Source organism: Ruditapes philippinarum, unplaced genomic scaffold (assembly GCF_026571515.1).
Source record: "Ruditapes philippinarum isolate M1 unplaced genomic scaffold, ASM2657151v2 ctg3932_1_1_1_1, whole genome shotgun sequence".
Taxonomy (NCBI): domain Eukaryota; kingdom Metazoa; phylum Mollusca; class Bivalvia; order Venerida; family Veneridae; genus Ruditapes; species Ruditapes philippinarum.
Genome location: NW_026861036.1, coordinates 57848 through 85632, shown reverse-complemented (window position 1 = coordinate 85632; position 27785 = coordinate 57848). Strand labels below are relative to the sequence as shown.

At 32.0% G+C, this 27785-nt stretch overlaps 1 protein-coding gene across 1 annotated transcript; it reads left to right on the top strand.

The window, feature by feature from the left end:
• LOC132714322 (SEC14-like protein 1) lies at positions 1–27785 on the top strand. Its single transcript, XM_060697162.1, has 14 exons — positions 1–298; positions 4523–4672; positions 9949–10080; positions 11264–11392; positions 14319–14562; positions 15094–15239; positions 15912–16101; positions 17222–17310; positions 17783–17853; positions 18433–18739; positions 19414–19554; positions 21981–22220; positions 22476–22621; positions 23445–27785. The coding sequence occupies exons 1-14, from the start codon at positions 236–238 to the stop codon at positions 23536–23538; spliced, it is 2142 nt and encodes a 713-aa protein (XP_060553145.1). The 5' UTR covers positions 1–235; the 3' UTR covers positions 23539–27785.

Genomic DNA, 27785 nt, shown 5'->3' with positions numbered 1-27785 from the left:
TACGATTACAAAGTATAACGGTTCGCATCTTAGCGAATAAATTTAGAATTTGTCAAGAAAAAATATTCAATTTCTACAACTTTGGAATGAGATCGGAGTAGTATATACCTTTCATTTCGCTAAGTTATATTAAATAAATCATAAGACATGGAAACTTTATTGATGAACGTAAAGATTAGCTGACAGGAATAGATTATTTTTGTTGTCTTGGAAGTCACCCCACCCACAACTAAGAATGGTTCACAAGTACCAATCCCCTGTGAGGGTTTACAAACACCCCTTTGAAATCGTTATGGCGGTAGGTGTCTATTTTTTTTATTTCTGAACTATATCTTATATGAAAGTAGGCAAAGCCTATGAACGGGGGAGGGGGGGGGGTCGGATAAGAAAAATCTTTTATTTATGGCAGTGGCTAGCCCTACTGTCCCATATTGCTACTGTTAGTGTATTTGAGTCGCATACAACTAGCATAATTATATGCACTGTTGAGGCTAGCCATTTAACATTTTAAAATAATAACCTAAAACAATTATAATAAATATATGCAAACTTGTGTTTCTATATTCTTCACGGAGATTTATAATTATTAATAATTAAATAATTTCTTTGGACCTGGGATTTTTTCTAGGATTTTAGGAACATGACCCATACCCATGCAATTGGGAATTTCAGCGATGTTTTGTTAAAAAATTGGGAAAAAATACATGACTTAAAACTTGCAGTACTTAATTAAATGAATGCAAACAATCACTATCTAGGATGGCATCTTCAAACATTTAAGCACTATTACAGTGAAGAATCCCTTATTTTTAAAGATTTTAGAATGTGTTACTCAATATTTTTATTTTGTAACTTTCAATTGGGAAAATAATATACTATTTTCAATTGGGAATATGACCCAATAACGACTATAAAATAACCCCCAAAAAATCACTGATGGACAATATAGATCTATATTTATAATTATGGAACACAAACAATTTGTAATAAAACTTTTATCTTGATCACTTTTAATAACGAGCATTGTAAATTTATTTTAATGATGAAGCTAAGCAGCGGGTTTTCACAATTGCATATTAAGCACACTATCGGGTCAATCACAGACTTACATACATGTATAAAAGTTTTATTGACTGGACATTCAAGTAAGTTGGTCAATTTCCAGCGGTAGTGAGAGTACATGTATAACAAAATATTTTTAATAATTATAACTTGTTAGTAACACAAAATTAAATTGAAAATTTACATTGGCTTACAAAAACTACTTTTAATTAAAGATGAATTTGTTTCTGATAGATCTATAACTGTAAACTGATATCTTGTCATAATATAAATGGCTGTCAGAATATCATCCATAAAAATATTTAGAAAAAATATATTATTCCTATATTATCATTCTTTAAATCTTTGTAAAAATGTAATTTTAGACTGGCTAGTTACTGACATCATCATTGCATTTATTTGTTAATGAAAAAATGCTGTTTGGCTATCTGCAGCAGTGCGTATACATGGTAAAGGCTAGACGTATGTGACTCATGTACACTAGAACTTTTAGCTGGCAGTATGGGGCCAGTATGTTCTGTTTTCAATAGGAACACCTCCATGATTATTCTTATGAGAAAAGTTGCGAGTTACTTTGAGTTACATTAAAAATGGTGGCGACCAGCTAGTAGAAATAACACTGAAAATTTTAAGTTCTAGAAATATACATGCTTTTAATTGCTTTTTTTTCAAATATTTATTTTAAATATACACATGAAGTTTATGGCACGAAAAGCCAAAGCTTGGACCCACATTGCCTTTGACTTCACTATATATCAGAAGTTTTCAGGAAGATTCTTTGCAAGTATGACACATTATTTTGTTGCACACCCAATTTTAAACAAAATATGAAAGGCAGTATCGCCTGGTGCCCTAAATCCGTCCTTGTCCTACTGCTTCTAGGTCAACACAGTTTCTTACTCATGAAATGTTTGTTAAGAAAAAAAACAATCTGATATTTTTAAACATCAAAGTGAATTTAATGTATCTGCCAAATTTCTTTAACATAGAATGCTTGGATCATAAAAAAAACACAGTGTATCAAACTAGCACTATAAAATGCTATGGGTAACATATCATGGCCACTCATGGAATGATGGATAGGTAGATGTAAACTATTGGCTTTTGAGAATTCTTCTTGCCAATGGACAAGTTGAAAAAAGAGCTCAAACGAACATCAGACCCACTTTTGGGCATATTTGACTCAATTGTGATATTGTCAACAATAAATGTGGGTGTTCAGTCTAACTGTTTGAATAGAATGGTAACATAAGTTAAATTGTCCAATAATCAAGTAGTAAAATTGTAACCTAATAAGTTAACAACGCAAAATTTGTTGACAAACTATCCAGTGTTAACTGATTCTGCAATAAGAACAAAGGCATGCCAAATGAAGTAATAATAATAAAAATAATGTCACAATTGTTGATTGAACCATAGCCTTTGTAACAGTATGCTCAATCTTAAATTTCCTATTACCATGTCACCGGGGAGACGTCTCAAAATTGCCAAAAATAACTATTTTGCATTGTTTTTTCCATCAAAGCTGATTTCAAAGTGCTGTAACTTCTCAAAAGATTGAGATAGAGTAAAAGGCTTTTCAGGGTTGGTTACATGTTACCTTAATATCGGCCTGAGGTCGTTTTTAGCCTGTCACATGTATGTCAAAAATTTTCTTGGCGATGAGAGGGGGGCTACCGCCCCCCCCCCTTTAAAACCCCCAAACAGAAGTGGGCACATCCCCCTCTGGCACCCCAATGATGTACCTTTTTGATAGGATGTTTAGCTGAAAAAGTGATCAATTTTTTGAACAACATTTTTCGAATGAAAAACAGTGTTTGGGGCCTAAATTGGGCATTTTTTGCACTATTTGGGGCTTCAAAAGGGGAGGGGATTGAAAGAAGTTTTGTTTATTTATGATAGTACATGTACATTCAAGTATCATGCTTGTTGTGAAAGAAAATTTAGCTTTGATAGTCATCTATAGGAAGTATATCATCATGTACTCTCACTAAAATACATCATAAACCTCTGGCCTGCTGACGACAGCTTAATAAATCCGTGCCTTTGCTATTCTTGTGAGTCAGTACATTTACATATGTTTATATATACTCTGTATTTTGATTTGTATTTTGATAAGTCCACTTATAGATATATTAAGGATGTTAAGGGTTGTATACCGTGGATTTTCAATATGATTTATCATGATGAGCTTGTGTTATCTTTAAAATTATTGATGTTGTTAAAGGTTATAAAGTAATACAATTCAATAAAAAGAGGATTTTTCTGTTGTATAATCCAAATTATGATTGTACTAAAATTGTTTAAACACAGAAATGTTGATAAATTTTACAGTGAATAAACTTAAAGTAAAAAAATTGTACACTTAAGAACAGTATACCGGTAATTATGAAACTAAACAACAGGAAAATAATATAAGGTTTTTGATTGTAGTTAAAAGTGAGGATATTTCATGGGGTCACTGAGAGCAAACTAACATATACATGTATATATTAAATCATTGAACTTAAAGAATGCATTATGGGGGCACTTGATACATCTGAAATAGTATAATCATATATTAATAGGGTAAAACTTGGAAGTAGAAGAGGCTTTCACAACACTCATTCATGTTAAGATATTTTCTTATATTGGTTCATCAAATAATGCTATCTTTTGTTCTGTTTAAAAAAGAAAACCTTACATTCTTGCCAGACCTATCATTAATTTGGAGTGGATAATAGTTACAGACAATTTTATGGCCTCATCAAAGGCTAACAAATTATGATTATTTTCATGTTTTATACTAATTCCATTAATTTGTACAAAAGAGGTTCAATCATTGAACTGTCTCTATCATTTTTTTGCAATTATTTTGTTTTATTAGTTTTATTTTATTAGTTTGTCTAGTAGAAGAATGGGGGAGTACTATTTAGTAGATAATCTCACACTATTTTTTGTTGTTGTTGTAACATTTTGAATAAGTATTTGCATGTGTCTGAAGTGTAATATTTTAAGAGTCTTCCAGGCAGAGATAAAAATTACCAGAAGGTGTTGCAAAATTTTCTTTAGTTTTTGAGTAATTTTTGCAAAGGAAAAAAACAAACTTTTTATAAACAAATCTCAGAAGGTTCCATATAAGATTCAAGGTTCAAGATTTTATTTCAAAAGGCATAAACATTTTACAATTTCCGTCGCCATAAAACTGAATGACGGTTACAAATAATATATGAGAAAAGTATGTAACTGTTTATAAATAATTTTTACATTAACATTTTTATATTTAAAGAACACATGAACTAGAAAAAACCCAGGTGAGGAGGTGTCATAATTAATGATCTTAGAAAATTCCTGCTTAGTGTTTTACATGCAATCTTTAGTTTTATTTCATTAACAGGCATATAAGAGAGATATTTCTAGTAGAAATTTTCATTGACATCTGTCAAGAATTTTAGTAATACTAGTATTAATTTACTTTCAGGCATATGAAAAGAGGTTTCCGACATGTAAAATGATCCCAGTATTTCTGGGTAGTGATATTATAGAAGAATATAAGAGTGAAGATGGTGCTATACATGATGTAGAGAGACGATGTAGGTTAAATGTTGATGCTCCCTATCTGTTGAAGAAGGTATGTCACACTTCAAATTATTCTCAGCCATTTATTACTAAAACTAACTTGTAAAACTAATTTTCAGTTAATTTCAATGTCTGCAATGGTAGAACCCTTTTTATGCCCCCACAATGTGGGAGCATATAGCGTTGCACTTGACCATCCGTCCGTACGTCTGTCCGTCCGTCCGTACGTCCCAAAATCTTGTGAACGCAACTCCTCTTAAACCGGATGGCAGATTTTGCTTAAACTTACAGGGATGAACAACCTTAATGTGTAGATGGTAGTAAAGGAAGGAATTTTCGCTGCAACCAAATTTAACAGAATTATGGCCCTTTGTTGATTTTTTCACTATATACTATGTAGAAATTTTGTGAACGCAACTCCTCTTAAACCGGATGACAGATTTTGCTTAAACTTCTAGGCATTAACAACCTTAATGTGTAGATGGTAGTAAAGGAAGAAATTTTTGCTGCGACCAAATTTAACAGAATTATGGCCCTTTGTTGATTTTTTCACTATATACTATGTAGAAATTTTGTGAACGCAACTCCTCTTCAACCGGATGGCAGATTTTGCTTAAACTTCTAGGCATTAACAACCTTAATGTGTAGATGGTAGTAAAGGAAGAAATTTTCGCTCCACAATGTGGGAGCATATAGCGTTGCACTTGTCCATCCGTCCGTCCGTCCCAAAATCTTGTGAACGCAACTCCTCTTAAACCGGATGGCAGATTTTGCTTAAACTTACAGGGATGAACAACCTTAATGTGTAGATGGCAGTAAAGGAAGGAATTTTCGCTGCAACCAAATTTAACAGAATTATGGCCCTTTGTTGATTTTTTCACTATATACTATGTAGAAATTTTGTGAACACAACTCCTCTTAAACCGGATGACAGATTTTGCTTAAACTTCTAGGCATTAACAACCTTAATGTGTAGATGGTAGTAAAGGAAGGAATTTTTGCTGCAACCAAATTTAACAGAATTATGGCCCTTTGTTGAATTTTTCACTATATACTATGTAGAAATTTTGTGAACGCAACTCCTCTTTAACCGGATGGCAGATTTTGCGTAAACTTCAAGGGATTAACAACCTTAATGTGTAGATGGTAGTAAAGGAAGAAATTTTCGCTGCGACCAAATTTTACAGAATTATGGCCCTTGGTTGATTTTTTCACTAAATACTATGTAGAAATTTTGTGAACGCAACTCCTCTTAAAAACGGATGGCAGATTTTGCTTAAACTTCCAGGGATTAACAACCTTAATGTGTAGATGGTAGTAAAGGAAGGAATTTTTGCTGCGACCAAATATAAGAGAATTATGGCCCTTTGTTTGATTTTAGTTTTCAACTTGTTGCACATGTAGTCCAAAAAATATTTGACCCTAGAGTCATAAGATTGACAGAACAGTAGCGTGTGGGGGCATCCGTGTCCTATGGACACATTTCTAGTTTTAAGGTAAGCTTCCCCAAAAAATGACACTTTCATTTAATGCAAAACATTGTTTCCCAAAAATCAAACTACATTATAACAGTTTTGACCCTTTTTCAATTGAAAATTTCCTGTTTATACTAAATTTTTTGTCACACAATTTCACAAGATCATTTATGATATTTACTTTAAATGAAAGACTGGTTCGTCATCAGAATTTGACTAATTTTGAAAGAAAAGTTGAACCAAAAATTCACAGTTATGTCCAGTTCCTGACTTAAATATGTCAAGTAATTTCCCTTGATGAGGAAGGCTGGATTACAATTTTGTTGTACATACTTTACACTTACTTGCAGTTTGATATTTTATATGAAAATGGATGTTGCACTTATACATTATCCCTCATGTACAGACTCAGTCAAAACCGAGTCTGCAATTCTTATTTATTTTGTTGTGATTAATGCTTCCGGGGATCACTTTGTTTCCAGAATTTTGTACTTCACTTCAGTGTTGTTATATTTTCTGGTCCTTCGGGATCATTGATGCCAACACTATAAAGTGTTGAGAATCGAGTACTGCTCAAGCCGGTGCTAGGGGGCATGAGGGATGTTGCACTTATACATTATCCCTCATGTACAGACTTAATCAAACCTGGTCTGCAATTCTTATGTTATTTTGTTGTGATTAATGCTTCCGGGGGATCACTTTGTTTCCAGAATTTTGAATAAAAGTTTCTTAAATTTCAACCATGTTAAATCCTCTATAATTTACCTTCCCTATCTAGATTTATGTAACTTTAAAAGATAAAGATATACATGTTATGTTGGAATATTGCCTTGATGATTTATTTCTCAACAAGATTTATTAAAAGAAAACTTAGTATACATACATTTAATGTTTTTCAACCTTTGTTGATACTTTATATGAAATGTTGCAATTGAATGATCACAATTACTAATAAGGTCAGATTTGTTTGATATTGTATTGACACAATTATTAATAGTATTTAGTTTTACATTATATAATAGTTTTAAGTAGAGGTAATTAGTTATCCTAGCTTATGTTTCTTAACGTCTGAACTGCAGAAATTATAGCATGCACAACTAATCTATAGTAATAACACTAAAATTAGTATACAGCTGTGTTCTCTACAGTTGTAGTTTATTTTTATCATGATAAAAAGAAAGAACAGTAACTTGAGACTGAAATGTCAGATTAATATCAAGGAAACATTTGAATGGTAAACTAAAAAAATTCTTGGCCTGTCTCTGATCAAAGCTAATTCTTCCTTTTATTGTAAAGATTACAAATGTTAAAGGCTGTACTGTTATAATTCATTGAATATGTGCAAGTAACAGCTGTGTTGCGCGGAAATCTAAATGTGTCGGCAAAAAATGATATTGTAGTATAATTCTACATTTTCTGGCCATTATTTGTGGTGTCAGGTAAACTATTATGTACAAATGTATATAATTATATCAAAATATTTATCATAAGTTATGATACATTGCTATAATTTAGGGTTTTTTACCTGAACCTTATAGAGACATAAACTCTGGCAAGATTTACCCTTTTCTTAGAAATAGGAGTTTTCTTATAAAAGTCATTTTGTGACTGAAAGCAGTCAACATTAAAGTATATTATGATTTGATGTTTGTTCCTTTTACAACAATCTAAAATTATTCACGATACAGTTTATACTTAAATACCTTCAGAGTAATTTTTTTTCTTCTATAAAAAGTATAAGGAGAACTGTCCCAATCGCATTATTGTATGCTGAAGAACCACTTCCATATCTAAAATAAAATCAAAGGTTTTTGAACTGTAACATACATGTACTAGATTTATGTATGTGACATAGGATGAGTCAGTAACATGCGGCTTACCTGGGACTCAAACTTGGAATACTGTCGTGTTTCTACAAACTGATCTGTCTGGCCACTTACACATTTTCTCTCCTAATAATTGAACAATTATTATACAGTGACACATATAACAATATTTGTACAATCATGTAGTTTCTATATTATCAAAGTAAATCCCCCTTTTTTACAATGAGATCATGATGTGTGGTAATATTTTCATTTTCATTAACCTCATCCTCTTGAATTTCTAACTTGTCTAGGCCTGGAGGTTATACACATTATAGCTTAGGTTTTTCTTAGGTTGTAGGTTTCTGACCAATCCAAATACTTGAGATTTGAGTTTGAGCTTAGAAAAAATCTTTATAACTGTGGCCAGACACTTATTTTGAACATTGAAAACTGATTCCATTTTGGTACTGTTCATTATTAATTTTAGGAATTTCCAGATGAAATTTAAATTCAATATAGAGCGTCAGGTCATACTATACAGCAGAATAATAGGGGTAGCTATATGGTTATAATAATTGTAAATTGAAATACATGTATCCCAGGATTTTTTATTTAACATTTTTCCCTAGATTCATATGAATTATAATTATATGTTCAACAGTTTTAACCTTTTTTCTTGTAATTATAAATCGTGTATGATAAACTAATCTATTGTGATCTATTTTTAGGCACCACTGTTTTGAACATGTACATGTAGTTATGTTTTAAGGTGTTATTTACAAATATTATGATAAAATCATTATGTAAATGTAAACTTGATACATAATAGTGTATAAATATTCAAATGTTTGATACATACTTTGTATAAGAATGACTGTTCATGCAGTATTATTAATAGACCTTAATCATCATGAAGAAAATATTTAAAATTTAAATATTTAAAATATTTTGGAAGCTGATTTTAGGGGAGGGGGACTGACATTTTAATCCTGAGATGGATTCCTGTCTGGCTTAAATTAGAGGTGGCTATTTCATGTTGTGCAAAATTAATGATTATATATATTGTTTTTTATTTTGCATTTAAATATAATACCAAAATCATAACTAGTGGGTAGATAAATGCTTTAGGGACTGTTGTGATGATGTGGGTGGGGTTTTGTTTTGATTCATATTGTAACAGTTGCACTATATCTATTCTTGATGATAGTTAAAGCCAAAATATTCAAATTAAACAACTATCAATTAAGTCTACATGTTGTCAGCTTAGTGCACTAACATGTTAACTCCTATTGAATGATATAAAGGAGTAAACTAAGGTGACAAATTTTAGGTCATGTCAGCCCAAATTGACTATAAAATTGGACAGAAGATTAATATGTTAACGTTATTGTGAATATTATTCGATCAATAGTAAGTTGTGATAATGAAAGAGGAAACCAGTATGTGTTATGATACTGATGTGTCATTTGCTTGTCTAAATGTTGCCTAATGTTTTACCCAGTATTATTTGATATATGTTATTGAATAAACCCTAAACTTGCTGAATTTGTTAAATAGACTTGTACAGCGTCCATTTTGGAATTGTACATTAACAAGTTTGGGGATATCAGAAAGAAAAGTCAGCCAACAGTACATGTTTATTATAACTCTGGTTGGACTGTACTCTAGCATTGCTCTAATTTCTACCAAAGGATAATCACTTTAGGCTTGAGAAGGGTAAATGTTACATTGTGTTACTTCCTTTTGTCCGTCATATATGTCATATCCCCAGCCAGGGGAACAAATCTTCCCCCTCGTTTATTATTTTATGACAATAGACTTGCTCCAGAATTAAGAATATTTTGGGTTTTCCCAGCAAATACGGGGATACAAACTTTTACAGATACAGCTTCGAAAATAAGGGCAACAGGTTGTCTAATCTGTTGTGACCGGTTGTGCACTGTGAAGTTATAATGGTAAAAGTTTGTTTGTACCGGGGGATAAGCCTGGAAAAACCCACATTTGGCAAGTTCCGGATAACATCTTTTTATAATTTATATTTACAGATTGTTGGTGTTGATCATGTGATATTCATACAAAAGAATTGTCTCGATAGACGAAACAGAACACTTAAAATATATGCACGGAATGAAAGCTTCTCATCTCGTATTGTTATCAACGAAACTTGTACATATTCTGTAAGTAATAATGTATTTATGTTTTACTTAATACCTTGAGGGCAATCTATGTTGTTTCATTAAACTTTCTGAACAGACTCTGTACAGTGTAAATGTATTTAATATCTTGTTCACCAAATATTTTTCCAGTCTTAATTATATTTGAATTGGATTCAACACAGTGATGTCCTTTTCATGAACAGTTTATTGTATACAGTCCAACTGATTTAGAGGATGTTGGTAAAAAATTGAACCTTGTCTGGCATGTGTTAATCTCAGCCATGAATTATTCCAGTGAAGAAAATGTTAACTATTAACCTACTCATGATATAATGAACTTTCCCTGTGCAAGCATTGATGGACTTGACCTGTTTTTATTTTGGAACAGTCCATTATTGAAGGAATGTCAATATTAATGTATTCAAATTGAAAATGAACCAGTCATTGCCGAAATCATACTTAAATTTTTTTTAAAAATATGGGAAAACTAATTTTCTTTAAATTTTGATTCGAGTTTACAATTAGTATTTTACATAGATAATCAGCATCCTTTAGTTAGATATATACATGTACATGTATTAAGTAGACATCAGAAGAAATATTGTCATGTTTATTATAGATGGGCATTTTTCTAAAAAAAAAAATTAAGATTGAATTTTTGGTTACCAGATCAAGCAACCTTTCCAATATGTTAGGAAGATACATTTGATTGTTAGAACCTTAGACTGATTTCACTATACTTTGTTCTACATGTATATCAGATAGTTACATAATGAATTGGTATCCCATTATGCATAGGAATTAACCTTCATGGAAAGGTGTATCAGTTTGGTTTTGTTGGTCTATTTAGATATCCAGAATGTAATTGGTTTTTCAACACTTTCTTGATGGTCTTTTAAAATGAATAGGATTTAAAATGAAGGGGTCTCCGTGGCCGAGTGGTTAAGGTAATTGACTTCAAACCACTGGCCTCTCATCCCTGTAGGTTCGAGCCACGCAAGCATCCTCAGATAGCTTACCTAACGTCAGTGCCTGTTTATGCCTGCAATGATATACAGAGGGTACGGCTGTAAACCTAAGAGTTACCGTATGACATAACCTTTGTTGGTGTGAGATACAGCCAAAAAAAATCGAAAAGAAATCAAAATACAAGGGTATTAAAGAAATGCCATTGTACCATTGGTAAATGTATGTATATTTTCAGGTGCATGAGGAGAATCCAGACTGGACGTGTTTTGAGCAGGAGGCTAGTCTAGATATTAAGTCTTTCTTTGGGTTTGAGAATACAGTGGAGAAGATTGCTATGAAGCAATACACACATAACATCAAAAAGGTAGAATACAAGATTATGTTTGTTAAAGCTGCATGCCTCCAGATGAGCTAAAATATTTCAAGAAATTCAATCTTTAGAAAAATATATTAAAATCTTAAGAAAAGTGAAAAGATTCAATATTTAATTAATTATCTAAATGCTATGTGTGATTAGTGACTGATTTTGCAGTATCAATTACTATAATCATACTGCTTTACTAATGCAGTAAGAGGTATTTTATGTATATTTTGACGTCTTTATGGTAATTTACGTGGATTGTAAGTGCCGTTTGCAATGTGTAAATTACTTTGTTTGTTCACTTCACAATATTTTACTTTTAAAAACATTTTCAAAATTTTCATGAAAATTACATGTAGCATGAATCTGGAGGCATGCTGCTAAGTTTTATAAGATACCTGTATTATTTTAAAGGGATATTCAGGCAAAATAATGACAAAAATATTAAAATGATCTCATGTACTCAAATCACACTAAAATGACTTTTCTTGAAGTTTCAGCATGAATTTCTGTTTAAATGCTATATATTTTGAGTTTGAAGCGTAAATATATCTACATATGTTGAACAAATTTAGACGAATTTAAAATAATATCACCAAATAGTTTTTAAACAAGTCAGGTGACTTGAACAAACCCTTGAAGTTACAATAACAGATATTGTGGATATTGTATGATTGAAACAAGCCTAAGTCATTCATTCGACATGTTCTTTAACGTTTCCATAGTTCACTTTGACAACTACAGTCGAGACTGCCTAAGCGACCCCCTGATTTAAACGACTCCCTGTCTTATCCGACCTTGTTTCAGTACTCCCAACGTATTTTCCTATATAAATGGTCTGAATTAAACGACTCCCTGTCATATGTGACAAGCGACCCTAATTGTCTGGTCCCAATGCAATGTTTTGTCTGATTTAAACGACTTTCACACCTTTTAATTGTCCGTTAATCAGATAAAGAATACCTATTATAACACCCAGAGGGCCAAAATAATTAAGTCCAATTATAATCCAGCACTGTAGCAAACAAAGTCTACACACCTCTATCTCAATTACACAGTTAGCAGGTGCAAAGTGACGTAGCGTCTGTTCATGGGAAGCATGGTGCAATCGATGTGTGTGTAATGTAAATAATGGCCTGAGTAAACTGGGTTTAGACTTGTGTTAGATTTTTTTTAATTAAAGAGTGCCCACGGAAGATTTTTTAGGCATCATTTTTTTAATTTACCTTTCTATGGCTGCATAATTAATACGGAAAAAATATTGATACCAAACCAGAAAAAGCTTTGGATATGGATATGTTTACAGTAAAGATCCTGTAACACAATTTTTTCATGGTTTTATTTCATAAATATGATGCTCAAATTAAGATTTGTCAATATTGTAAGTTCAAATAAGCATAATTTAGAATTTAACATTTTATGTAAATAAAGGCCATTAAAGGGAGGTAATTTGAACTTTATTTTCTATAAATTCTAAGTCAAATTTTCCAATAAGAAATCAATGCATGCAATTTACTGATTAAATATAATGTGCACAAATATTTGCAATAAACATTTTACATATTCTTTGATGTTTAAAAATGGTTTTATTTGCATAATTATATCCATATATATATTTTTGCAAGATATGTAAACACAGTTACAATATCAATCACAAAACATACAGGATCTTTAAGTCACATTGGTATATAGACAGATAGATGATATTTAAATTTAATTTGAGACTGTATTTAGAGACTCCCTGTCATATGCGACCTTTTTCTGAAGATCCCTTGGAAAGTCACATATGACAGTCTCGACTGTATTGTGAAATGCTAGACTGTATTGTGAAATGCTAGCGCTCTAACCTGACCCACCCGGGTCAAGGAAACTACCATTTTATTCTTTATATGGAGAAAAGTTTTGTTCCTTTGACTGTCTAATATATTCATTTTGAGGGCATTTACAGAATAATGAATGAAAATTTCAAAACTAAGAAATGAAAATTTTGCCTGTGTCTCCCTTTAAGTATTTTTTATATACCAAATTTTCATGTGCCAGTGTATACTAAAGTTAACTTGATCACAAAGGTAAATTATCCTTTATGCCTATTTATTATTGATTTTTAATTAACCAGGTTTTCCGAAGGAAAAAACTGGTTATTAGATTGAGGTATGTCGGCGGGCGGATGGGCGGACAGGCGGGCGGGCGTAAACAATTTCTTCTGTGCGCAACTCCTCCTACATTTCTCAACAGATTTTGACCAAACTTTCACAGAAGCTTTGTCATCAAGTGCCCTGGTGCATATTGTCGGGGTTTTGTGATTGGATAATATTTGACCTAATTATGGCACTTTGTTTTTTTTTCCTTTTACAGAATATTTAGTGAGCACTTCTTCTCTGCGCAATTCCTCCTACATTATTCATGATTTACATTGCACATAGTAACATTGTTTGTTGCTTGTATTTGTATTTCAACTACAACATATTTATCTACAATGGTGATAATTGAAAACCTGGTTTCATGGCATTGCCATGTTTCTTGTTGGAGTTAAGATATTAAATAACATATCATTTACATATGAAAGCTGTAGGTTTTAACAAACATCTGATTTCCATACAGTATTATTACTTAATGTACTCAAATTTATAATGAATTTCCATTCTAACTTATTTTTGCATGAAGAAGGAAAAAAAAACTTTGCTGGACTATTTTGTTTGGTCAGCAGTGTGGAACAACATGTGCATTATGCCATAGGCCTATATGATTTTAAACATGCTGTCACCCTTAAAATCTGTCAGTATTTTAAAATCAAATTTTATAGAGGGGAAAATATATAATAGCACCACAGACATAATAATGACAAGTTTCCTTTTATACATGCGACAATTTAATTTCCTAAATTTGTCTTGTTCAGTTTTATATGAAATGATCATGTTTGATTTCACAGGGGAAAGAAGTCATAGAGTATTATATAAATGAGTTAATAAAGGAAGGAGTTACTGATCTACCACGTTGGAGAAGCTTGTTACCGTCCAGCCAGGCCCAGTCAGACCAGCAGTCATCCCAGGATAGTGGTGTGAGGTCAAGGTCAAACAGTGTAGTCAGCAATACTAGTCAAAACAGTCATAGTAGTCAGAGTAGCCTGATATTAGGTGCAACGGCCGCGTCCATAACCACACCTGTTGAAGCAGGTCAGTTCCTTAAATCATTAAGGCTATTTACTATATACCTTTGTATTATAAAAAGTGTTAACAAGTGAAATTTATTTCATTTAGGTTATAATCATAGTTTAAAAGGTTTTTGATAGGATATATGTCTCAATATAAGGATTTATGTGCTAAAATATTTCAAGTGGCTTCATAAGGGTTATTACATAAATAGCATTTTGCTGATATGTGGCTACGTAAGGATTTTCCTGTATGTATTTCACTGTATTTTTTAATGCAAAAACTATAAGTACAATGTACACCGAGAAAAAACTATGTATGTTTTGAGTGCTCTTGAAAATTTTTAACTTTCCACTTCTTAATGATAAATGTTCCATATTTACACAAAACAATCAAATTGTCACCTTAGTGAAGTAACAGGTTAACTCTTATCAGGGGTTAACCCATTACTGCTGTCACCTTGGTGTAATAACGGGTTAACTCCTGGAGTTAGCCCATCACTGCACTGAGGAGACAATTTAACATCCGGCATTTATTCTTATCATGCTATTTCAGAGCCAGTACAGTGTCATGTTTTAGCAGAGACGTCGGGTAAACTTGACGCAGATTATATAGAGAGATTCCTCGGTCACCTGACACCTGTTGAAGAAAGTCAGCTTGTACAACTCAGACAAATTATACAAAAAACTCATAAAGGAAAGGTAGGTCTAAGTTATTTGAAATGTACTTGTTTTGTTTTTTGAGTGTAGAAATATCAAACATTTAAATCTATCATAAAAGAACAACACATTTTAACCCCAAATTTGCTGAATTTGTTTTACGGATTAGCAAAGTTTTAAATTTGGATTAAGTCCTTTGAAAGTTTAAGAGATTTCAATATCAAAATGCAAATGCCAAAATCTAGCTACCAACAGAAGAGTGTGGTCAGACTGGCTTTATACTATTGGCCAAAGCTGGTTACTTTGGGTTCCAGCAGGGTAATGGTTAAATGGGTATATCGTACTTTGAAGTGATAATTGTCAATTTTAAGAAATTCAGTATTGTTATACTTGAGTTAAGCAGCCAGCCATCTGGTCATTCTGTACAGATGGGCTGGTCTGGCTGGTCTTAGACTGGTGGTTTAGGGATTGAGGAATAAAAATTACTTGTTAGACTGGTTCTATATTACTGCTGTAATATATGGTTAAACTTGATACACTTGTATTATAATAGTTCAATGAGTTCATAGTTGTGTTCCATCTGTGAAAGATTGTTGCTAGTACGAAAGGTTTCCTTTCAAATGTATGGAAAGATGTTCACACTCATATTGTTATTTCACTTCGGTCCTTTAGATGAAAAAGATTTTCATTTTTTTTTTTGTTGTTTTTGTTCAGATACCTAAAGATGCACATATACTTCGTTTTCTACGTGCACGAGATTTTAACATGGAGAAAGCACGGGAGATGCTGGCTCATTCCCTGGCTTGGCGTAAACTTCATAATATTGATCATCTTCTACACACATACAAACCTCCAGATGTGTTGGAGAAATATTACACGGGAGGCTGGCATTATTCTGATAAAGGTATGGATTGAAGACATAACTATATCTAATTATATATATGTGTAACTTAAAGCAGCATGCCTTTAGATTCATGCAAAGTTTCATGAAAATTACGATAATGTATTTAAAAGTAAAATATGGTGGAGTGAACATTGATTACACATTTACACATTGCAAATGGCATTTACAATCCAAATTACCAAAAACAGATCAAAATATCCTAAATAGCACTTACTGCATAAGTAAGGCAGTAGAAATATGGTGATAAAGTCATTAATCGCACATAATATGTAAATTATTACTTGAATCTTTACCTTCTTGAAAGGAACATCAGTGGTTTTACTCAGGTACCCGTTCGTGCCTGAAATAATGCAGGGAAGGGCACCTGAGGTCTTCCTCCACCAGTAAAGCTGGAACGTCGCGATATGACCTATACTGTGTTGATGTTACGTAAAACCCACAACAAACAAACAAACAAACCTTCTTAAAATCATAGTTCATTTTTCTCAAGTTTGATTTTCTTGATATATTTTGGCTTATCTGGAATCAGGCAGCTTTAACACAGGTACTAAGGCCTTATATGTTAAACCTTATATGATCATGTCTTTTGCATTATTTTAAGATTTCTCTTGTTATATGAATGCCATTTCATAGTTTTTGTCTTCATTATAGCTTTTGAAGTAGATTTTATTCACATAAGTCAGCTTAAACTGATGTCATACATTCATTTTTTGTCAAGAAAGAAGACTAACAAGCTTAATGAATTGAAGGGTCCTCTTTCACCAAATGGTTAAAGTTGCTGGTTTCATTTTTTCCCCTCACTACTATTGGTTTAAATCCCATCAGGGACTTTGGATTTTTTCATGTGAGGAAGCTATCCGGCTAGCTTAAGGAAGGTCAATTGTTCCTCTCAGGTTCCTGTTCCTACCTAAAATAATGCATAAAGGGGCAATTGTGTTTGTTTTGTTTTTTACCACTAAGCTAGAAAGTCTTCATATGACATTTAAAGTGTTTGTTTAACTTTAATAAAATACCCAACAAATTAATAATCTTAAGTATTTCATCACAATGATGTAACAAGTGTAAGATAATGATTCTGTATGCTATGTGACTATTGAAGTATTCTATTTCTTTTCAACAGATGATCGACCATTATATGTACTCAGACTTGGACTAATGGATGTTAAAGGCTTAATGAAGTCAGTTGGGGAAGAAAATTTGCTCAAACATGTAAGTTCTTGTAGTTTATACAAATTTGATTGGGTTGAAAGCTATATGTGTATGTAAACACTCTCAAATCCGTCCTGCAACCAACCAGTACTAAGCAATTAATGTAAAGTTTCTTGCTCACAAAAACAACAGCTCGCCCCTGCCTGATGGGGTTTGAAGCTGCCAGCAATCTTTTTTTAATTGAAGGTATATTTCATATTTGAAATATCACAATTAGAAGACTTTTATAGAAGGGATTGGTTGATTTTGTTATTGTATTTTGTATACTTATCCTATGCTTAAGTTGTCAAGTATTACCACATGCCATATATCTGTTATTAATGATAAATGATAAATTCTAACATGATTTTAATATAAAAGAATCTGTACTTCAAAAAAAACATATATAGTTATATCTACCTTAGTTTGTCTGCTTGACCAAAGTGTACTCTACCAGCATGTTATATAACAAAGTAAACATGATTATTATCAGGTATTATGGGTAAATGAAGAAGGTTTACAGAGAGCTAGTGAAGCTACAAAACAGAAAGGACATCCTGTCAGGTATACTTTATAATGTGTCATGAATAAGATATGAGTTTAACAAATGTCATATTTCAATGCAGCAAAACCTGTAAAAAAAATCTGCTCATGTAAAATTTAGAAATACCAGTGTGCATCACAGTTTTTTGAAAGGAAAACACTATGATTAATCAAATGGGAAATGTGTTAGCTTCCTTTTAAGGATGACATAACCTATATTGAACTTTGTTTTGTCAGCAATTGTCAGTTATACATGGTATGTGCCATAGATTTTTATGAATAAATGTTTAACATTGGTCATCTTTGATTATCTTCAGTACTCATTTCACTAAATGGGGTTTAAAGGTGAAAAGGAAGAAAAGAAATAATTAGACTATTAATGAAGGTTTCTTTACTTTCAGATTAAAAATTATATTTAGAATTGTGATTCAAATTGAGCAGTGTTAGAAAAAATTTACTAATCTAAAAATGCACAGCATCTTTTAGTGGGTGTAAGATAAGTCTGCATTTTACCCCTGAAATATATTCCATAAAGTTGCTTATTTTTGCCTTTCATTTTTGAACAGATATATAATTTAGTTTGTTTGTTGTATATTTTAGTGCTTGTACCTGTATAGTAGATCTGGAGGGTTTAAGCATGAGACATTTATGGAGACCTGGTATCCGAGCATTGCTCCGTATCATCGAAACCGTTGAGGCTAACTACCCTGAAACAATGGGTCGGTTATTGATTGTTCGAGCACCTCGGGTATTCCCGGTCTTGTGGACACTCATTAGTCCATTTATTGATGAGAATACAAGTAAAAAGTTCATGATATATGGTGGAAATGATTATCAAGGCCCTGGTGGTCTTGTGGACTTCATAGACAAGAAATATATTCCTGATTTTCTTGGCGGAGAATGCTACGTAAGTTTTCTATTTTACTTTGCTTGTTTCAGAATAAGTTGCTTATTTTCTGTTTATTAGATTATGATATGATGTACATTGTTTAATATACTTCAAACAGAAGTAACAGCATTGACTGTTGAACTGAAAATTGTTAGATATCAGATTACTTATGGTTAAGTTGAGGTGTGCAACATTTCTAATATAGTGGTAACTGTGGTACCAAGTCCATATGGTGTGATACCAAGATAAAATCTCGAAATACTTGGATATTTTATAAACTTAACTTATTCAATATTGTTGTTATTTGTTATGTACCATAACTACAAAGTACATCATGCATAATTTCTATGAATTACTCTTGATGAAGCATTGTCTATTACTAAAAATAGTACTAAAAATAATGAATGTTTGACCTTAACAAGAACATTTGATTGACACCTTGCAAATCTGTCTTTTTAATATTTTAAGTAAATTAAATAATTAAACAATCAAGTCAGACCTCTCTGCATTTCTAAAACTGAAAACAGATCAAATAAAATTTGCAAAATGGAGCAATAAACTCTTTGAGTTTAGTAAAAATTAATTCAAATCCTGAGTGTTTTTTACCTGTCATGATTCTAGCAGATGTTATTTTTATTTTTGTTTCATACATTTTTATTCAGATACATTTTGATATATATGTTTTATTACAGTGTGATGTACCGGAGGGTGCTCTAGTACCTAAATCTCTATATAAAGAAGAATATATGGACAGATCTCCTGATGAACAACCTCTAAATGTCGCCAACAGTCTTTATCAGACAGCCCATATTATAAAAGATTATCCTCATGAGGTAAGTCACCAGTTAATGTAATGGGTTTTCATCATTCTGTATAAATCATAGCTTTGTCATCACTGTCATCATGATATAGAGGATGATTGTTTAGTTCAGTGTAAGATCCGAATATATTTCACCGAGTGAGCACCAAAAGGTATATTTCACGAGTGGCGCAGCCACGAGTGAAATATGAACTTTTGGTGTTCACAAGGTGAAATATATTTCAATCTTACACTAAACTAAACAAATTTTCTTTTTATTACATGCAAAGAAACGTTTTAAAAAGACATTTAACCTAATACAAAATGAAAAGTGTGCAAATAATAATACAACGTGACGTTATTTGCAACGTCACATCATTAAGTTGGTACCCAGTACTGTGCACACTGGTATTTCAATGAAACAACGTAAGGGGCTTAAATTCAAAACAGTGAAATTATCAAAGTGGTAATTTCACTGTTTCAAACAGTGAAATTGCCAGTTTTTTTATCACTGATATATTTCTATAAACCACCGAAAAGCATGTAATAAACATGTGTATTTGTTATACTGCATGTTTCTAACATCGCTTTTCATTGGCTAGTCGTGACGTTTATATAGTTTTGTAAACACAGCTGCTGTCAATTTAGGAAGAAAACTAATTTTTTGCCTCTAAAAGGAAGTTTGCTGTATTACAAATTTCGTGACAGGTTATATATCCTAGCAGCTATAGTTATATATGGAAAAAAAGTTGATATAGGGCCATATGACCTGTCAAAAATCTTTATAACTAATGATATTAAGAATAAACAGTGTGTGTGGGGTCCTGTGCTTGGCATAATTATCACGATTCTATAAGTTCAGGAAAATACTCTAATGCTCAAGATGTTACGTCTGGTGTACCTCAAGGCTCAGTTTTAGGCCCTCTTCTTTTCATTATTTACATAAATGACATGCCTTTGCACTTATCACATTCCATTTCAAATATGTTTGCTGATAACACTTCCATTACAGTATTTGGACAAGCTATCAATTCAATCAGTATAAATCTTCAGTCTGACCTTGACTATATTCAACAATGGTGTACCAGAAATTCAATGATTCCAAATGCCAAAAAAACCAAAGCAATGATTATTTCCCCTTCACATAATATCTACAATATCATTAATAATTCTAGTGATTTCAACATCACTCTGCAAGATGAAAGCATTCAATTCTCAGAAACAGAAAAACTTTTAGGAGTCCATGTTGATCATACACTTAATTGGAAAACACATCATGTCAAGATGACGCTGAATTAAATGCAATTCCTTACTATATCTACTTCTGAGAATTACACCATTTCTAAATCTTCAAGTTAGGAAAATGCTCTTTAATGCATACAATCTTCCTCATTTAGACTATTGTTGCACTATTTGGGGTAATTGCAGTAAGGAACTCTTAAACGACATGTATAAATTTCAAAAACGTGCAGCAAGAATAATACTTGATAAAGATTTTGATGCGCCTACTGATGAGTTATTTTCTAATTAAACTGGATGAAATTCTCTGATAGAGTGAATTATAAAAAGGCCATTTTAGTATACAAGTCTCTAAACAATCTTCTCCCTGATTATATGCAAAATCTTTTTACAAATACAGAAAATAAATCATTAAGATCATATGAACAAAGACTTCTTTTAGTCTCCAAACCAAGAATTGAATTTTGCAGAAAATCCCTATCATATTCAGGCTCAAAATTTTGGAACTCCCTCCCTTTAAACATAAGAAATTCTTCCAACTTACAAACATTCAAACTAATTATCTTAAATGGTGGTTCTCTGGTGGGCACCAAATAATCTAGCTATGTTTTGTTATCACATATATACATGTATGTCTCATAAAATGTACAATTTCATACTTTCAAATGTTTTTATTCATTTTCTTATTGCATTTTTCAATTACTCTACTTTTCTATGTTGTATAACTTGTATACATTAAGTTTTCTTTTTTTCTTTGTTTATATAAATCTTTGTTTGTAACTGTATATATGTACATTTTTGATAGAGGCTCATAGGGAAGACTGGGCTTGCCTAACTATGTTGCCTCTTTAAATTAAGTCTTTATTATTATTATTATTATTATGTTTTCTCCCGTTGATTATGGATATTTATGTATTGACTAGATGGATGTTGTGTGTTACCTTTTAAACTGTTTGCTTCAGTTTTTATTTGACTGCATGTAGTATTAGGTAGAAAACACTTTTACTGAGATAGTTTATGAATATCTGTCTGTTTGAGAGAAGACCGACTGTATACTTAGACATTTTTATAACATTTAGTTTATAAACAAACCTGTTTTTCTTTCTAATCAATTATTTTTACCTTTACAACCTACTTAAATTTCTTGCTTGTCAAAAACTTAATAAAACCAGTTAACATATATAAGATTTTAAATTAAACATTTATTGTTTTTTATTCCAGGTACTAATTCAAGTTCCGCAACGTGGCTGTGTAGTGACATGGGATTTTGACATATTGAAGGGAGATGTGTCATTTACGGTGTTACGAACAAAGCACACGTTGAGTAAAGAGGAACATCATATTCATCATATCAGTGGTTTACCTGTCAGTACTCAAATCATTGATAAAAACATGCAGGTCGGGCGTGATATGAGTATAGTCGAACCACCTCATATATGTAGGGATGGGGATAGTGTTCAGGTATTTTTATTTTTGAGTATATATGATTTCAATAACTAGGTTGAGTAAATAATGATTTTTGGATGTATCTATCCATCTATAATCATCTGTTTTGCATTTGGAATTGTTTTGTTGTCAAGGTATTAAAATTAGGTAGTCAACAGCATAGTCAGGTAACACAGCTCTCAAGGATTAAATCGAAATTTTGAATATTTATTAAAATTTCAAAGATAACAAAAGTATAAATTTTACATTATCATTATTGTTATATTACAGGGGTCACATGTAGCTAGTGAATCAGGCACCTATATTCTACAATGGAAATATTTTGACTCTACAAAAGCTTCCTTTGAATTCTCCTTGACAACACACAAGTCAAAGGTCATGTATCACACAGAACTTCTACAGTCAGCAACTTTTAGGTAAATTCATCTTACATATTGATTTATCCAATAGCAATTTGTCAACTTAATTGTAAATGCTAACCCTTAAACTACTGAATTTGGTAAAAGGACTTTCCCAGCATCCAGTTTTTGAAAGTGTCTTTAATCAGTTTTGGAATGTTGGGTGAAATGGATTATTTGAAGTTGGTTAAGCAACAGTACAGAGTTTGGACAGAGTGGAAAAATGTACTTGCTGACCTGGCTCTATACTTGTGGCAATTTCTAATCACTTTGGGGTTGAGAGGGATGAGCTTTAAAAGAACATATATATATATATTCAATACAAAATGAATCATTTTTGAAACATATTGACTAGTTATTGGTCAGCTAGTATTAGCCACTAGCTGATAAGCCCCGCCTAAATTCACCTGGCATCACCTCTCTTTAGAATCATTAGTAAATATATTTAGAAACGAAGAACTGTGTTGTTAAATCTCTCTACCCATGCCGCCCAGTAACTATAATATAGCAGACATTACAATTGACTTCCTGTTTTAGAAAAATATATGCAGAAATTGACTTGTGTTGTTATTTCATATATTCATTTATGAAAAAATAAGATATAATAATGTAATGCTTAGATAATGCATATATATATATAGCTTGCCTTTTAGTTTAATTAATATTTAAGTGAATTAAGTTCCTATATGTTATATTAGAAGATATAATGAAAACTGTAAAATTCATGTTTAATGCATTTTGATTCTGCTATAAAAACTGTGTATTTCCAGGAAATTTCCAGGAAAGCCATAAGGTGACTTTAGTCTAGCAAAAGAAAAAAAATAAATTGGTTCTATTTCAGAGGATCCATGGCAAGTCTACAGTCAAGTGCCAGTGGGTTTTCTTCTCTCAGTATTGGGACAAAACAGAGTTTACCGATGGCAAGAAAACATTGATACAAGATTGTATCTTTGTGATATGGGAATGAAACTAACAGTATACAATGCATATCTTAGTCAATTTATATATACGGGGAACATGTTTGTAACTATTTATTGTGGTGTGTACAAGTGAAAAAGTATGTGGATTTATGTCTGACTTTTGTTTGAAGAATGTCGTATTTGGTACATATTTATGATTGTATTTTATTTCATTCTTTTATTAATATATCCTGTGCCAATTATCATCCTGCATGAAGTCCAGGAACGCTCTTGAAAAACTAATGAAATACTGTTAAAAGCTGAATCCATACTCATAAGTGTAAATTTATCTCCATTGCTAAGTTGTTTATCATAAATTCTTTAGCATTGCCATTAATGAAAGTTGGTTTGAACCCAAGACTCCTGTATTCCATGTCCTGATCTGTGTGTAAATATGGCCTGAATATCGAATGACCTAAAATTTATTGCATGTAAATTTGTCAATTTTTTTTTTTTTTTTTAATTAAATGATAAATACAGGCTATACTTGGCACTAATCTTACTCAATAAATAGAGAGCAACTTATCATAGGGTTGTGATGACTCATCAATATACTCAGGTATAAAATATGACATGTCCCTCAATTACATTTTGTATTATACACACAGAGTTGGAGGTCTGATTGAAGACATTTTTGCTGCTCCACTGGTCAAACTTCTGTGGTGCGTATAGTTGCTGGCTTTTCTTTCTTCAATTCTACCATCCCGCTCACTATTTCTCAAATTTACTGATATTTAGCATTCTGTTACCTACTATAGATCTCAATGTTGGATCAATGAGGTCAAGGTAAATAATTTTATTGAGGCTAAAAAAAAGATTTTCCTAATTTTCAACAAACATAAAGTAATGCCATGTCATGAAAATAACTATGTGTCCATGGTAGTTATAAACAATATTCTTGTAGATTAGCTAACCATCAGCCTTACCTTTTGAATAATACAATTTTAAAAAGAAAAGTCTGGTTATTTTCCTAAATGTTCAAACATTAAACAGATTTATATTGAACATGGTTAAGTATTAAGCCTCTATTTAAAATATTATTTCTCTCTAAACAGACTGCTCTTGAAAACGGTTTTACTATAGTTAGAAACTGTTCATGTTCCTCATTTGTATAACTTAATATTTTTTTGAAAAAAAAAACAACAATATGTTCGTAAGATATTAATAGAATTCAACATTATAGAACTCAACATGTATGTCTGTATATATATTTCTTTTTTGAAAATAAGCTTTTTTAGCTAACCTGTCACAAAGTGACAGGGTGAGCTTTTGTGATCGCTTTTCGTCCGTCGTCCGTCCGCAAACTTTTGCTTCAAATGACATCTCCTCATAAACCACTAAGCCAATTTCATCCAAACTTCACAGGAATGTTCCTTTGGTGTTCAAAGAATTTAATTCCATGCAGAACTCTGGTTGCCATGGCAACCGAAAGAAAACTTTAAATAATTTCTTTTAAAGAACCAAAAGAGCTAGAGCTAAGATATTTAGCATGAAACATCTTCTAGTGAGTGTCTACCAAGTTTGTTCAAATAAAAGCCCTGGGGTCAAAATTGGCCCCGCACAAGGGGGGTCATTGATTTTCCCTATATGCATATAGTAAAAACTTAAAAAATTTTCTTTTAAAGAACTGAAAGAGCTAGAGCTTAGATATTTAGCATGAAACATGTTCTAATGGGTGTCTACTAAGTTTGTTCAAATAAAAGCCCTGGGGTCAAATTTGGCCCTGCCCCGGGGGTCATTGATTTTCCTTATATGTGTATAGCAAAAACTTAAAAAACCTCTTTGAAAAAATCCCAAATAGCTAGAGTTTAGATATTAAGCATGAAACATCTTCTAGTGAGTGTCTACAAAGTTTGTTCAAATTAAAGCCCTGGGGTCAAAATTGGCCCCGTCCCAGGGGTCATTGATTTCCTTATATGTGTTTAGCAAAAACTGAAAAAATGTTCTTTGAAAAAACCCAAATAGCTAGAGTTAGATATTAAGCATGAAACATCTTCTAATACGTGTCTACAAAGTTTGTTCAAATAAAAGCCCTTGGGTCAAAACTGGCCCCGCCCCAGGGGTGTCATTGTTTTTAACTATATGTGTATAGTAAAAACTTAAAAAACTTCTTTTAAAAAACCCAATGAGCTAGAGCTTAGATGTTTAGCATGAAACATCTTCTTATTGGTGTCTACCAAGTTTGTTCAAATAAAAGCCCTTGGGTTAAAATTAACTCTGCCGGGTGGGGGAAGAAGGTCATTGTTTTTCCTTATATGTGTATAGCAAAAACTTAACATCATGAAACATCTTCTAATGGGTGACTTAATTCCAAGTTTGTTCAAATAAAAGCCCTGGGGTTTAAACTGGCACCGCTTCGGGGGCCTATATACAGGTGAGCGACCTCAGGGCCATCATGGCCCTCTTGTTTTCTAAGTGGTAATAAATACAAGTTTTTAAAGGTTCTCTTGTTTTGAGATTTTTTTTAAAAAATGTTGAGAAAAAAAGAATACTCAAGTTTGAAAGTATGTTATTTTAGATAGCTAATGAATATTGTATTTTTGAATAATTACTCTATAATGTATATTTATCCAAGAACAATAAGTTAACCAAGACATTGTTTTTATGTAAAAAAAAAATCAGGAAGACTAACCTTGTTACATACCTCATGGCTGGTCGATTATAGCAAATATATTTATTTTGAACATCTCCACATATTGTCAAAACAGTCCATTTTAGATTGCAATTATACATAAGTTACATATATATTCTTCCTGATATTGAAACTTATGTTGCATGAAATTTTTATGCAGTTTCAATTTAGGTTTTGATCAGTTTTAGGCTTTTTTGTCATCTATGGTGGTCTGACCCGTGGTGTTGCTTAAAGTTTATAACCCAATTTTATAAAAAAAATCAGCTTTCCTCTTTTGGCACCATATGACCCCAAATGTGTAGGTTTGCCCTCAAACCAACCAAACAAAATTCATCTGCAAAGAACTATTTTATGTAGACCTTGTAACTCTTTAAGAATACTCTTGGTCATGTGTATTACTACTCATTACTGTTTTGATATGGTTTGCTTGTTTCACTAATTCATAAATTGTACATATATGTAAGAATATTAAAAAACTCATTTTGTTGTAAATGTACATTGTTATATCATAGTTTTTGTAAAAATGCTTATTCAATGAAAGACATTACTTTTCTTGTACAAAGTCATATATGTATGGAACTAGTTTCTTTCATTTTAAGAAAATATCATTGGTTGAATAAATTTTCAATTTATTATTTCAATAATAGATTAAATTTACACTGTATAACCTTCTCTTTAATGTGGGTACCAGATATTTTTACCCAGAATTTAATGTCTTTGTAATTTACAGCTCAGCTTAAAATTATTTGTTGTCAACTTGTCTGTTTGCTTAATTTCTTGATGCGAAAAGTTGGCTATGACTAGAACAGTTTGTATCGTGTCAGGAAACAGGAATACTGACCAGCTTGAAACCCATAGGAATGACTGAAAACTTGCTAATGATATAAATAAATGAAACTAGAAAATATTTCATAATATATTGTACATTTTTTTTTCATATGATGCAAGTATGAAATTCAGTCATCTTAGACAATGTTATAACATTATGTACAGATTTGGTTTAATCTTGTGTAAGCATTTTCTACATATGGGCATATTTTTGTGTAAGTCAGATAAAATTTTGTTGTTAAGGTATCAGGTAATTTATTTTTCTAGGGAAAACATTATATTATCAAAATGGTTTTAATTTCATTTTTTTCATTCACATCGAAATTTTTCATGGCCAGTGACTGTTTGAATTGTTAATAGGTGCCATGTGTATAATATTTTAGCCACGTCACGACATAACCAACATAGTGCATTTGCGACCAGCATGGATCCTGACCAGCCTGTGCATCCGCGCAGTCTGATCGGGATCCATGCTGTTCGCTTTCAGTTTATCTACTTGTAAAAGGGTTTGAAGGCAATCAGCATGGATCCTGATCAGACTGCGCGGATGCGCAGGCTGGTCTGGATCCATCCTGGTTGCAAACGCACTATGTTGGTTTTGTCGTGACACGGCTCATTTTTCCATAATAACATCATCATTTTGCAAGAGATTTTCTCGCAGTTTGCCATTGAACATGTTAAGGTATTTAACAGATGTAATTTCTTCCATTTTTCATTCATATATTCATATTGTTTTGCAAGTAACTTTTCTACAGAAACTATT

What these genes read in the sequence shown, in the direction of transcription:
- LOC132714322 (XM_060697162.1), top strand. Translation starts at nt 236, where the DNA reads ATGGTTCACAAGTACCAATCCCCTGTGAGGGTTTACAAACACCCCTTT. An exon ending in CTGGCATTATTCTGATAAAG is followed by an intron (nt 16,102 to 17,221) that starts GTATGGATTGAA and finishes TCTTTTCAACAG; the next exon opens with ATGATCGACCATTATATGTA. An exon ending in GGGATGGGGATAGTGTTCAG is followed by an intron (nt 22,221 to 22,475) that starts GTATTTTTATTT and finishes GTTATATTACAG; the next exon opens with GGGTCACATGTAGCTAGTGA.